Source organism: Cephus cinctus, unplaced genomic scaffold (assembly GCF_000341935.2).
Source record: "Cephus cinctus unplaced genomic scaffold, Ccin1 Ccin1_scaffold0225, whole genome shotgun sequence".
Classification (NCBI taxonomy): domain Eukaryota; kingdom Metazoa; phylum Arthropoda; class Insecta; order Hymenoptera; family Cephidae; genus Cephus; species Cephus cinctus.
This window is the reverse complement of record NW_014332941.1, coordinates 231676-243965: the sequence shown is the minus strand read 5'-3', so window position 1 is coordinate 243965 and position 12290 is coordinate 231676. Positions and strand designations below refer to the sequence as shown.

The 12290-nt window shown below is 38.1% G+C and overlaps 5 protein-coding genes across 11 annotated transcripts; 3 read left to right on the top strand and 2 right to left on the bottom strand.

The window, feature by feature from the left end:
- Positions 1-31: 31 nt before the first annotated feature.
- LOC107265474 (oxysterol-binding protein-related protein 11) lies at positions 32-1417 on the top strand. Its single transcript, XM_015734956.2, has 2 exons — positions 32-396; positions 465-1417. The coding sequence occupies exons 1-2, from the start codon at positions 162-164 to the stop codon at positions 815-817; spliced, it is 588 nt and encodes a 195-aa protein (XP_015590442.1). The 5' UTR covers positions 32-161; the 3' UTR covers positions 818-1417.
- Positions 1418-1508: 91 nt separating this feature from the next.
- On the top strand, positions 1509-3930 carry LOC107265497. 5 transcript variants are annotated; one of them, XM_025082730.1, is made up of 4 exons: positions 1509-1692; positions 2208-2453; positions 2517-3591; positions 3665-3930. In XM_025082730.1, exons 2-4 carry the CDS (start codon positions 2248-2250, stop codon positions 3899-3901), a joined length of 1518 nt encoding a protein of 505 aa, XP_024938498.1. In that variant the 5' UTR covers positions 1509-1692; positions 2208-2247; the 3' UTR covers positions 3902-3930. The 5 variants fall into 5 exon arrangements, with proteins under 5 accessions (XP_024938498.1, XP_015590487.1, XP_015590486.1 ...); XM_015735001.2 differs by having other exon boundaries at positions 1509-1700; XM_015735000.2 differs by having other exon boundaries at positions 1509-1847.
- A 48-nt stretch (positions 3931-3978) lies between these two features.
- Positions 3979-7447, bottom strand: LOC107265501 (cellular tumor antigen p53). Its single transcript, XM_015735006.2, has 3 exons — positions 7210-7447; positions 6751-6964; positions 3979-6381 (listed from the first exon to the last, which is right to left on the bottom strand). Exons 1-3 carry the CDS (start codon positions 7293-7295, stop codon positions 5617-5619), a joined length of 1065 nt encoding a protein of 354 aa, XP_015590492.1. The 5' UTR covers positions 7296-7447; the 3' UTR covers positions 3979-5616.
- A 244-nt stretch (positions 7448-7691) lies between these two features.
- Positions 7692-10308, top strand: LOC107265498 (serine protease snake). Of its 2 annotated transcripts, none has more exons than XM_025082732.1 (5): positions 7692-7876; positions 8228-8665; positions 8732-9014; positions 9100-9350; positions 9443-10308. In XM_025082732.1, the coding sequence occupies exons 1-5, from the start codon at positions 7837-7839 to the stop codon at positions 9781-9783; spliced, it is 1353 nt and encodes a 450-aa protein (XP_024938500.1). In that variant the 5' UTR covers positions 7692-7836; the 3' UTR covers positions 9784-10308. The 2 variants fall into 2 exon arrangements, with proteins under 2 accessions (XP_024938500.1, XP_015590489.1); XM_015735003.2 differs by having other exon boundaries at positions 7692-8167.
- On the bottom strand, positions 9238-12225 carry LOC107265499 (palmitoyltransferase ZDHHC16A). 2 transcript variants are annotated; one of them, XM_015735005.2, is made up of 7 exons: positions 12045-12225; positions 11832-11979; positions 11431-11740; positions 11156-11346; positions 10769-11079; positions 10558-10675; positions 9238-9373 (listed from the first exon to the last, which is right to left on the bottom strand). In XM_015735005.2, the coding sequence occupies exons 1-6, from the start codon at positions 12089-12091 to the stop codon at positions 10585-10587; spliced, it is 1098 nt and encodes a 365-aa protein (XP_015590491.1). In that variant the 5' UTR covers positions 12092-12225; the 3' UTR covers positions 9238-9373; positions 10558-10584. The 2 variants fall into 2 exon arrangements, with proteins under 2 accessions (XP_015590491.1, XP_024938502.1); XM_025082734.1 differs by lacking the exons at positions 9238-9373; positions 11832-11979 and having other exon boundaries at positions 10482-10675; positions 12045-12203.
- Between the last annotated feature and the right edge of the window lie 65 nt (positions 12226-12290).

Genomic DNA, 12290 nt, shown 5'->3' with positions numbered 1-12290 from the left:
ATTCTTAAGTACGCATGTCATCAAGTGATTAGCCTAACCTAACCTAATTAGAGAGTGTATCTAACCTCTCTAAAGAGGTGTCAGTACAGATGACACTTCAGTGAAAGTAACGAATTTAGACTTAAAATAAAAGAAGGTCGAAAGGAAGTATTAAACAGTAAATGATGAATGCACAAATAATGCACCCTTACGAGGGTTTGCTTCATAAATATACGAATGCCATGAAAGGCTGGCAATACCGTTGGTTCATCCTGAGCCCAGAAACCGGTGAACTTCACTACTTTCTTAGTGAGTCTGAAAAAAATCAAAGACCCCGCTGTTCCATATATCTTGTGGGTGCAGTAATTGCACCAAGTGATGAAGATTCTAACACCTTCACAGTAAACTCTGCCACGGGTAACTATAACATATTAGAGTGTGACATAAGGTATTGTACATGAATTCAATTATGATTGATCCTGTAGGTGAAATGATAAAACTGAGAGCAACAGATGCAAGAGCACGTCAGGAATGGGTGGACAAGCTACGAGCTGTCACAGAAATGTATACGAGAGCAATTGCAAGTAGCCATCCTCCATTACCTCCACGAGAACATTCTGCCAATCCTACAAGAAGTCCTGTTGCTAAGCTGGAAGTGCTCGATGCATTTGCCAATTGTCGAGAGCAATTGAGCAAAGTGGAGAAACACAATCTTGCTCTGGCTCAGTCCATAGAAAATTCTAATCTTAACTTAGACCCGGACTTATTGGTCCTCAAAGCCACTGCCCATGCTACTCTTTATACGCTGAGTCAGTGTTTGAATATTCTTTATCAATAGTTCATCAAAGGCAAAATGAAGCGATTCTCGAACTTTGTAAATCGAAAGAGATAATTTTAAATGAGGGCGAATGTATATAATTATTTTAATACCCTCTGTTGGGGTTTTCTTTTTTTGAACACGCGCGCACGTTCTTCCAGACTCAGTAAATATTTTAATCGCAATTTTTTGGTAAGTTATAACGGAGATATTTTTTGTACTTCGCTCTTGCGACTTACAAAACAATTTAATACACCTATATCAATTCATATTAGCGTTACAGTATTTTAATCCTGCATCTATTTATATCCATCTATAACAAAATGATTTAACTAATCACGCAAGAGTATAGTCCTTTTAAGAAATCTGAAACATTATATACACATATATATATACACCCCTTTCAATCCATTTGGACTTATCATATTCTTGCCTCCTACATATCGATTAATCATTGTTCTTCATCTTTATTTATACCCAATATGAATATACACTGAAACCCAACGATTATCCAGAATATATTGTAATTATTATTTAAGGATATACACATAAAAAAAAATATATATATATATCCTGAGCTATCAAAAGAAACTGTAGAACTATAATATACTATTTTAAATATTTCACTGTGATTTTATCTTAATCAATCCTAATATTAAAATAGAGGTCTCTTAATAAGACATTTCATTCAGCGCGATTGCCTGCTGTAATAAAATAATAGAATGCCTTAGGAACGAAGCAAGATTAAGATTAGAGCCTTGATTTCTGTTGACATTACAGACACGGATCTATTACTTGTGCAACATATGTTAGAAGTACTTCGTCAATGGTAGGAAGTCGTAAGTCAACGGAGAGTGAGGCCGGAATTAATACCAAGTGCAGATATTTGGGTGAAGGTAAGCAGGTGAGCAACTTTTACCTGGTTGGGTCGCACATGCGATAGAATCGCATCGTAATCCTCAGTCAGTTAGATGTAAAATCTCGAGTCACTTGGACAAAACTACTTTCGCTGAAGCTTAGCTCATTAGCGAGTCAATTGGAAGTGAACGAGGTACGTCTGGAATTCAAGGAGAATATTCTATTGAAGTAAAAATAGTTTGGAAAATTTTGAAAATCATACCTGCTGTAAGTTTCCTCAATCATTGCTTCATTAGTCTTTTGAGAACTGAGAAGAACATACCGATTCATTCATAAGTATATCTTGGACTAAATTTAGTTGAAATTGTTAAGTGCGATGTTTGCAACAGTGTAAAAATATGACAAATTCGATTAACGCTTTCGAATGACGTGCGTTCCATTTTGCACCATCTCCATCATTTTCGAGTTATGTGCTGCGAGTCGCTTCAGGAAACGACATAGATAGTTGCTCGATCGTTATTTACAAAATGCTACAGAAAAGTTTATCGTGCAGCTCGGAGTTCCTTGCGGAGGGTGCTGGTGTTAAGATTACTATGACTGCACCGGTTGAAGAAGTGCAGGCTGCTTTTTTGGTGACATCGTCCAGAGAAGAAATCATTCTGAGGTTGGAAGGTGAAGGAGAACATTCAAATGATAAAAGAAAGCCATGCGGATTTCATTTGACTAGATCAAAATGGGATCCCTATCCTTGGGTTGGTTCAGTAGAGAAAGGAAGCGTAGCTGAAAAATCAGGATTGAGGTAATTATCAGTTGCAGTAATTAATACATAACTGTAGTGCTTAAAAAAATTATGTGCTAACAGATCTGGTGATTGTTTACTGGAGGCAAATGGTAAAGACCTGGTGGGACTTCGCGTGAAGGAAATAGCATCTCTCGTTCAGAATTCAGAGACAGAGAATGTGAATCTTCAAGTATGGCGAAGTCCACAGCAAGTACCAGAGCAAGAGGATGGTACGGAAGGTGTCGCGCTGGAAGGTCCACTTCCTGATGTTGCCAGAAGATTAGCCAGTGCCGTATCCGGAGCAGTCCGTGCCCTGGAGTGTCCTGTCTGTCTAGAGAGTGCAGGTCCTCCAGTGTCGCAGTGCGTCCACGGTCACATACTCTGCGTCGGATGTCGACCGAAGACAGCACGTTGTCCTATCTGTAGGGTGAGACTAGGCCAAGGCAGATGCCTCCTCGCTGACACTATGCACAGGGTCTTCCAGGATGCTTTCAACGTCGCTGAAGACAAGGAAGGAAGGAGTCTCCGGGAATGGCTTTTCGGTAAGCGAAAGAAGCACATGGACACGAGCAGTATCAGAAACAATATCAAGAATTCGACAAAGCCAAGGCAGTTACTGGCTAGACTTCTTCTGGGAGGATTTGACAAGGCTGCTTCTGCTGAAAACTTATCTTCCACCACTCAGGATACCTTGCAGTCTGCTAACATACAATCCTTCGTATCGCGAAGACTAGGTGAGCTCAGTCTCAGCGATCGTGCAAAATCGGCCAGCACAGGCGAACTGTCAGGAAGCAGAGTACCAATTGGCTCGTTACAGTTAAAAGAGCCTAGAGAATTTTCCAATAGTTCTAATCCGGATATGACGTATAACATGGGATCAAGAAGTAATTCAGGTCTACTGAGTGTACCTCAAACACCAACCTGGGGTGGATCTACTGAATCTGTATCTAATACTCTAATCAGGTGTCCACTTTCGGATTCGAGCGAATGTCGCGAAATGATAACACCAGGGATTGTATTGGAACATTTGAGCAGAACACACGAAGGTCCGCAGATTCATTATTATCAGAACTGTGCAAGACTTCCTTTGCCAATGCCACTGGGACCCACTGCTATTTACGTACTCCACCATGCAGGAGAAATATTCTTTCTCAAGGTTCATTACATTTTAAAATATTATACTTTAACAGCGAATGGTTATAGTAATAATTCGATTTTTTTTTATACAGTGTGAAGATGAAGAAGCCTGGGTAACTACTACAGGAGCAGGAAACGCCTGGGAATGGACTCTGTATGGTTGGGGTAATGATGGTACAGAGATGAAATTTCGGAAAAGCGTAGCTCCTCTGGAAGACCCCGTAACGTCTTTAGGAATGCATAAAGCACCATTGCCAAAAGCTCTTTCTATTCACACAATAGAAATTCAGCTGCTAGAATCTAGATCCAACGAAGGACTCACAATCTAAAGCAGCTGTCTGAATCCTAAACAGGAAGTGGCTATTATTAGAGGACTTTAAAATTCTTTAAAGAAACAGTAGAAGGATTACGATAAAATAACAGATTATTTATTTTTCACTTTATCTACTCTCATGTGTACAGTAGAATCTCTCACAGCTTACCCAATGAGAAGACATGAAAGTTGAGCAAAATACCTATTATCATGTACTCATCAAAATGGTCGTGGCGGTTTCCCTTGTCTTACATCCATCACCAGTGACAAATATCAGAAATTTAACAGCCCGCCCTCTCCTAACCAAAGTCAATATAATCTGTAAGGGACTCCAACTGTAATTGGACTACAAAAATATCATTAGATTCATTGAGACATTTTGGCGCAGCTACTTAAAAGATTCATGGCAATATGAATCTAACACATTCCAAATATTAATGCTCTATCACGAGCCTAATTGACGACTACAAAAACGATAATGTATATGATTCTTATTTTTAAAAAACCGACTACATTAGCAACAGGCGCGGTGAATCTTGCACGTAATACAAATTTACGCGAAAACCACATGTCAATGCTTATGAGCACTTGGTAACTTTCGAGTATGTGCTTTACGACCCGGGAACAGTCGTGCGATTTTCTTTTCCATTTGAAAAACATTGATTTGGAATGTCCCAGACACCCCACGCGCCCACTCCCAGATTAATTTGATCGGTTTACTTATATACAAATAATTGCATCGATTTAGATTTAATTATAAAAATGCAGAAATTACGGCATGGCACAATTACACAAGTCGAACGGCCGCTTGGTAACTATTGTCCATGCTAACAATAAACTAATGAGTAATAATGTATAATGTATATATAAAGTAGAACAATAAACAACTTAAAATAACGTATGGCGAGTAATGCATTTGCTCCAGGTATAACGCATGTTAATAATCAGTCGTTTCTCTTGAATTATTAAAACAATACTGTATCCCACGATACTAAATTACTGTTGTAACGTCCCTTAAATTATGCTACGCGATACGAACAATTAACGGAGTACATTGAAACCATTGAAGCGGTTCCACTGTAATTAATTTCAAGTAAATTTAATCTTTGTTGATTTGACTAAGAGCAATACCATAATTCATATATATGCAGTGTTTAACTGTTGCATTGAATATTCTAACATGTCATGCATCACTGTTTGTTCTTCAATGTCTAAAATAAATCAGGAGAAATACGACAAAGAATACAAATTAAAAACGAGATATAGGATTATCCCTCGATTTTCTGACCTGATGAAACACAAAGTTCAGAAAAGAAAGATTGACGCGAGAATGGACAAACTTTATGGTTTTCATTTGAAATAAAGAATGATAAATACACGACTCGATGTAGTTGAGATTGAACTTTCAGACGCTTATTCAAGTACAGATACACTGGGCATGCTTTAATACTATTACAGTTGTTTCCCTCAATAGTCCGGTCGTCTCGATCTTCAAGCTCTCAATAGTCTGCGTCTGCACTGAATCGTAATTCACATAATCACTAACGGTAGCAATCTACACACGCTTATTACGTTTCGTACATACCACCGCGTTTTGCACATGCTTTAGCAGACGTGGCTAGCGGTGCCGGACGGGAATGGGAGCTGTCTAGGGAGATCGATGACTGAGTATTGAGGGAAGAGACCGTAAAAATAAAAATATGGAAAGTAAAAAAAAATTAAAATCTCAATTTATGGCTTTTTTTGTAAGAGAGCATCCATATATGGCTTATAGCTGTCATGCAGACTTTCATTACGAGATACATCACCCGCCATAATGTCATAGGCATATTTAAGTACCAATTTGGAATTTTCTTTGCCAACGACGTTAAATGATAATGAATACACATCGGTATTGCTTGAGTTTACAGTTGTCAGTGGTATTGCTAATTTTTTTCCTTGCGGAATTGAAATTTTACGTTTCTTACCACCCGACACAGCTACATAATTTCGCGTGCCTGGAACTTCTGCCTCCTCTTTTATTTTATCACGTCGGGGGCAGCTACAAATCCTTACAGGCAGTGTTTGACGACCGTGAACCCCTCCGTGACTATCCTCCAAGATGAAGAGAAGCTCTGTGGGTCTGCGATTCATGCCAGAGGAGCAGCTATTCTTGCAAAAGAATTGGAAGTTCACAGGAACGTAATCTGCTCCGGCCTGTGGTCTTGCAAGGGGCGCGACAACAGAGAAGTGTCCATTTGTCTCTTCATAGTTGCAGTCCGATTGTAAACAACGTACAACGTGTTTTACCATCTCTGGGCTAACGTTTTTATTAGACTGGTCAGTTGCTGACATGTGATTAGGACATCGTTGAACTGGATGGCTTTGATATTGATCTAAGGAGAATACCATCATGGTCCTCAGCCACATGCCTCCTTGTTCCATAATGTCCCATTTAAATTTGAGCGGTAGTGTTAGCATCATATTGATAAAGACTTTGTTTAGTGGCACTGAATACTAGATAAGGAAACAAAAAAAATAAGAAAAGGTTATTACAACAGCATGCGAATAATCGGACATCGGGTGCATAAATGCTAATGCCTTGACTAAATTGTTCCATTGCACTACGACACATATCAAGCCATTTAGCTTACTTTCGTCAACATCTTCTATCTCCACTTCTGGATATTCAATATCAAAGACACGCGTTTTCATTGCGGTATGATAATAACTTTATTCCACGTATGTACGTATAATGTAACCACAGACCTCAAAAAAGGAGCATGTATAAATACATTAGGTCAAGGCCTAACTACATTATCTAGGCATCTGTACGGAAAACAATACTACATACATCTCCTTCAATGTATTCAATAAGATACTCACCTCCCACTGCTTGCCTGAATTCTGGTTATTTGTAAGTAATTTAAAATTCCATGGTCCTGCAAATGAATCCTTGACAGGAATATATGTTTGAGGCGTTTGTGGTGCAACTTGTAAAATTGGATATGATACATCTGGGCCTATTTGCTCATAATGAATATTACATTTTTCTTCCTGCTCTTGCAGTAAGTCAGAACCCAGAAGTTTTTCGATATCACTAAAGAGACAAAAATGAGAAGAAATAATTAATTATTATACATAATGAAAAATCTTTATAATGTAAATGATGAAATACCAATTAATCTTATATATATTCCACACAAAAATTCTGGTTTTCCATTAGTTCAATTCTTACGAGGAAGACAATCTTACGAGTGAATAATAATTATTGAATTTCAAAATGAAATGATGAAATCACGCTCGCTGACATTTCAACAGGTTACTAAAATCTACCAAACTCACATGCTTTGGTCCAATACTTCTTGATAGGTAGCATCATCAATTAAAGCCGACTCTTGTGAATCCGACAATATATTATTGTGCGTCATTATAATTTTACTGCACGTATGGTGATATGGTTATCACGTAATTACACAGAAATTGGAATATTTTTCACTATTGTGCTAAAATAAATTGAAATAACGCAACTACCGACTGCTACCGACGCACGCCAGCCGCACGGGACACCATATTGTAAACGCGCGGGAGATCCGTGGACCTTTGTTCTCTAAGATGAATATTTGCGTAATAAAGAGCACATAAAAGAGAAAAGAAATTACCTATTGAAGAATCGAAATCATATCGTAGGACTTTACGGTATAATAGAAGATGTATATTTAAATTTATGCAAAATATTTTCAGAAGTTTACACGAATGGGGTATAGATTTCTTGAAAAATATTTTCTAGGGAATTTTTATATCTCTTTTTGCAGTGAATTAGGGATAAATTCAATGGCGTAGCATCTATACCTATAGATCAAGAAGCACTTTCGCCGCGAAACAGGATATGAGAACGTCATAAGATAGCAAAAAATTATGTGTAACTAAAGGGAAAAAAAGAAGGATAAAAAGGAGCAGGAATTCGATTTTATGAATGATATCCTCCCACATAGGAAAGATCTCGAAATTGGTACTGACTACATGTACGGATATGATGTTGCGACTTCGTGTGCGTCAGAAAACAGAATTTAAAGCCACTACAATACAATATACCTCAGTTCATTTCAAGAGATCCTCGACATTGATATGACAAATCTTATTTTTTTCTTATTGCATTAAAGAAAAGTTATTTCATCTCTTTGCTTAGACTGTATCATTATGGCAGCGGATGTTGCATTTTTTACCATTTTTGGTGTTTTATTATTCACTGTTTTAATACTCAATACAAAACATGCGTTATCCGCTCCACAACTTGCAGCAGGTAGTATTCTAAAATTATATTAATCGTAATTAAATTATTAAAATGTTTGGTAATTTGCAGGAAATCCATTTTTATTGACTAGAGACATGAGTGTTATCATCAGTCTGTCAGGAAATTCTTTTTTTGGCAACCATCAGGCAGCTGGACAAGAATATCAGCACAATCCTTTTTTAAATAATGAGAAATATCCTGCACCAAAATTTGAGAATCGCAATAACTTTGAGGATAATGCAAGTAAAATAGATACGGAGGTACCATCCACCAAGAAAGAAGATACTCCAAGAATGGAAGGATGTCCTGGCAATATTGCTCGAAATCCATTCTTAATTAATAAATGTAAAGAATCAGGCAACACCAATCACAGTACAAATGTGCCTACTAAGGCTGATGACAAAATTGAAAAAGATAATAAGAGAGAAACTTCTACAAAAGTCCCAAATATTGATGTTACGATGAACTATCGTTCCAAGGAAGGCTCTAAAACAATATCCGAGATGAGTAAGTACGATTAAATGCTCATACGATTTATGTAATTAAAAAAAATTGTCACATTTCATATTGTAGAATGTGATGAATATAATCGAGAAGTATCACGAACTGTCCAAACAGTACCATTAGTTGGAGTAACATCACAAATGACAAGGAACGGCAGTCAAACAATTTGCAATGGAATGCATCCATATACGCCCCTAGTGGTAGGAGGAGCTACAGTAATGCCTGGAGAGTTTCCACATATGGTAGCATTAGGACGACCATCAACAGATGGAATGTTCACATTAAGTTGTGGAGGAACACTTATCTCAAGACGTTGGGTGCTCACTGCAGCCCACTGTGTTGATCTTCGAGAGTAAGTTTTGATTATTTCAAAACTGGCTTTGATCTTCATAGCATATATCCAAACAAAAGTAAAACTTATTTTGATTTACCCATAGTCGTACGCCGACAGTAGTACGCCTTGGTGTACATCGACTGAGCCAGGGAAACACCGGGTCGACGATTAAAATTAAACAAATAAAGCGTCATCCTTCCTATAGGAAACCAGCAATGTACGCAGATATAGCTCTAATAGAACTGGCCAGACCAGCAACATTTGGGTACCAAATAAAACCAGCTTGCCTTCATCAACAGTACGACAACGTGCCCAGAAATGCCACAATCACCGGCTGGGGTGTTACGGAATTCGGTAAGTTGATTAATTTTCTTTTTCTGAAATTAATTAAATCCGTGAGTCACGTATTACCGAGTTTCGGATTGATATTATCTCATCAATTATAGCTGGGGAAGAAAGTGACATACTGCAGAAAGCAGTTTTACAAGTAATTGACAACGTAGTCTGTGCACTGAGGTACGGAAAATCTAAAGCTGTACCACATGGCGTAGTACCTAGTATGATATGTGCTGGTGATCCTAAAGGAGGATGGGAACGAGACACCTGCCAAGGTGACTCCGGAGGACCCTTTCAAAACGTTCATCCAAAAAATAAGTGTCTCTATCAGGTGATTGGTATTACAAGTTTTGGTTTAGAGTGCGCCCACGTAGATACTCCCGGTGTATATACGAGAGTATCTCATTACCTTAGTTGGATCGAGGGTATTGTATGGGCTAATGGTGATTGAGAGTGTTCAAGTATTAACTAAAGACTTTGATCTTGTTCGAAAGGTAAAAAATCCTTTTATTTCATTTAACTTCAAGTGGATCATCGTGAAGAGTAGAATAGAGATATTTAGAAAACTTACAGTAGTGATTTTTCACACAAAGAAATGTTGATGCAACAAATACATGTAAATAATGCAATACGAGACGACGTATATTGAATACTATATACAAAAGAACTGATCGAATATTTATCAGTTATTCTGCGAAGATCAAAGAAGCCATATTTAAATATTCCTTCGAGAAGGAACCTTTGCTTTCTAAAGTAAGGTCTGTAAAGATGGGCGTGTCTGTGATAATTACGTTTGCAATCGAATTTGTATAAATGAATAAAATATAAGAGTACCTAACGATTATGTACGACCCAATCGTAAGATGTACTTAATGGAGATATCGTGTGATTCATAATGGATAATGCATGAAAGGTACATCACAGTATTTGTAGGAATGAATTTTTGTAATACGAATAAACCAACCGTACAAAATAATATTGTGAGATGACATATTATACACGATTTAACTTTCAATGACACGATGACTTTTAAAGTCACGTATTTCTATCGGGAGGGCTGCAAGTATGCCACATTATTAACGTCGCAAAAATTGTTATACTTCTATTCGACTTAACGCATTGGTATTCTGTAGTTTGACTAGAATAATCAAGTCTCGTACCGCGTAACAGTGATCTTAATGCAGTCTTGCAACTGGAAATGTTCATTTGAGTGAATTAGACTTACGATCTATACATCATACTACTAGGAACGTCAAGATGTCTTCATATCTTGAATGGTTCGCCACGTGAGACCATCTCCATACGGACCATGAATTGAAGGAAAAAGTATGTGCCACCAGCTTCTGTAGAAACGTTTAAAAAAATGAGGGTAAATACCTTTGTTGCCAATTCACTTATTAAAAGTGATTTGCTTGCAAGTTCTTAATATATCCCACCTTCCGTTAAGTCCCAAAAAAAGTTTCCAGTTCTCTCTAGGCCCAAAGTCATAAGGATTTCTGTATACTCTACCCTGGGCTTCGTACTTAAGTGACTCTGTACTATTAATACGGGCCTCTATGCTCGTTTCTCCTCGGGCGATGAGGCAGGCGTGCCACCAGGCAAGTGCTCCAAGAGCTGCAAAGGTAGCTAAGCATACAAGGGCTGCATAAATGATCACTTTGCGTCTCAATTCTTTCATCTTTGTTTCGGCTGCTTGCTTCGCTATCTCAGCGAGCTCTTCCGCGCTTAGGTGATCCAAAGATTCTGTCTAATTTCACAGATATGCGTGTTAATTCGATTACAGAAGCAGCGAGGTTTACATTTGACTGTTAACATGAGCTTACCACGGGTATTATCATTGTATCGTTTATTCGCACAGGATGACCATCCAGATCAGGCTCTTGTGCTGGAAAGAATTCCTGATATGCGATTTCGATGCCGAATATCATGATGAATAGGATTCCGACAACAGTAAAGGCCATGTATTGGAAAAAGTGCCTGTGGTTGTAATGCCCTACACAATTGTTGAGCCATGCTATACTTTGGTTCAGGAAGTTTATTGCAGTAAACTGCATAAGGCATGTAGATAAATTTAAGAGTACATTTTGTGCAAGGATACGGCAATGATGATCCATTTTGAGAACACATCTGTTGCATACAGCGCAGTGATGCGTCCTGGGTGGCTTTGGTTGTATGCACTTTTTGCATATGCTCACAGCCTCTGGAATGAGGCCACCCTGTGGTGGATAACCTGCTGGGACATTCACACCCATATAATAGTGAAAACAAACATTTATAAGCAACCAATTCCCAATGATTAATAGTGCCACAGTCATTCCCGGACTCTTGTCCCACCAGTATGGCAATCCTATCCAATAAGCAATGTATACTATGGAAGCAGTCAACAGTGTCACCATCACCACCATGACCTAGGAAATATACCAATTGTTATATATGTTCTAAATCTACAATAGGATTATATGAAACGAAGCTTATGACATAAAAAGCAAAAGTAATTACCGGTCCAAGACAGGCAGTAAAATTCTCTACGAACCAAAACATTGGTTCCATTAGAATATCACAGACATAGCTCCAATTCAGAAAGTGATTATAAAATAACGATTTGAAGACGATTCGTGTTCGAGACCACCTTTGCTGAAGATTTAACCTTAAATAGAAAGAAAGCTAAGCATTGCCCTGGACACTTTTACACAATTGCTCCAAAAAACGTACCTCAGAGCCCTTGGAGCTCTCGTCAAAGACCATTGAATCCTCGTCATTTTTGTAAAATATTTCTTACATATACTTTAAAGGGATTTTTCTTGCCCCTACAACCTGATAATATCCAAACAACTTGTCATTTGAATAGAACACAACCTGTGGCGGCATCTCACTGTTTAATATTATAAAGGTCCCGGCCGCTCGGAGAAATTTTTAAAGCAGAAAACCCAAAGCTACGCATGCGAATCTAGTTGGCAG

Bases quoted from the DNA above. Each gene is read 5' to 3' on its own strand.
- LOC107265474 (XM_015734956.2), top strand. From the start codon at position 162: ATGATGAATGCACAAATAATGCACCCTTACGAGGGTTTGCTTCATAAA. The intron at 397-464 runs GTAACTATAACA...TTGATCCTGTAG, and splicing joins CACAGTAAACTCTGCCACGG to GTGAAATGATAAAACTGAGA.
- LOC107265501 (XM_015735006.2), bottom strand. From the start codon at position 7,295: ATGACGCACAATAATATATTGTCGGATTCACAAGAGTCGGCTTTAATT. The intron at 6,965-7,209 runs GTGAGTTTGGTA...TTGTCTCTTTAG, and splicing joins GAAGTATTGGACCAAAGCAT to TGATATCGAAAAACTTCTGG. The intron at 6,382-6,750 runs GTGAGTATCTTA...TTCCTTATCTAG, and splicing joins ATTCAGGCAAGCAGTGGGAG to TATTCAGTGCCACTAAACAA.
- LOC107265497 (XM_015734999.2), top strand. From the start codon at position 2,182: ATGCTACAGAAAAGTTTATCGTGCAGCTCGGAGTTCCTTGCGGAGGGT. The intron at 2,454-2,516 runs GTAATTATCAGT...ATGTGCTAACAG, and splicing joins GCTGAAAAATCAGGATTGAG to ATCTGGTGATTGTTTACTGG. The intron at 3,592-3,664 runs GTTCATTACATT...TTTTTTATACAG, and splicing joins GAGAAATATTCTTTCTCAAG to TGTGAAGATGAAGAAGCCTG.
- LOC107265499 (XM_015735005.2), bottom strand. From the start codon at position 12,091: ATGACGAGGATTCAATGGTCTTTGACGAGAGCTCCAAGGGCTCTGAG. The intron at 11,741-11,831 runs GTAATTACTTTT...TATATTTCCTAG, and splicing joins TTACTGCCTGTCTTGGACCG to GTCATGGTGGTGATGGTGAC. The intron at 10,676-10,768 runs GTGGGATATATT...ACGTTTCTACAG, and splicing joins TTTTTGGGACTTAACGGAAG to AAGCTGGTGGCACATACTTT.
- LOC107265498 (XM_015735003.2), top strand. From the start codon at position 8,065: ATGGCAGCGGATGTTGCATTTTTTACCATTTTTGGTGTTTTATTATTC. The intron at 8,168-8,227 runs GTAGTATTCTAA...GGTAATTTGCAG, and splicing joins CGCTCCACAACTTGCAGCAG to GAAATCCATTTTTATTGACT. The intron at 9,015-9,099 runs GTAAGTTTTGAT...ATTTACCCATAG, and splicing joins CACTGTGTTGATCTTCGAGA to TCGTACGCCGACAGTAGTAC.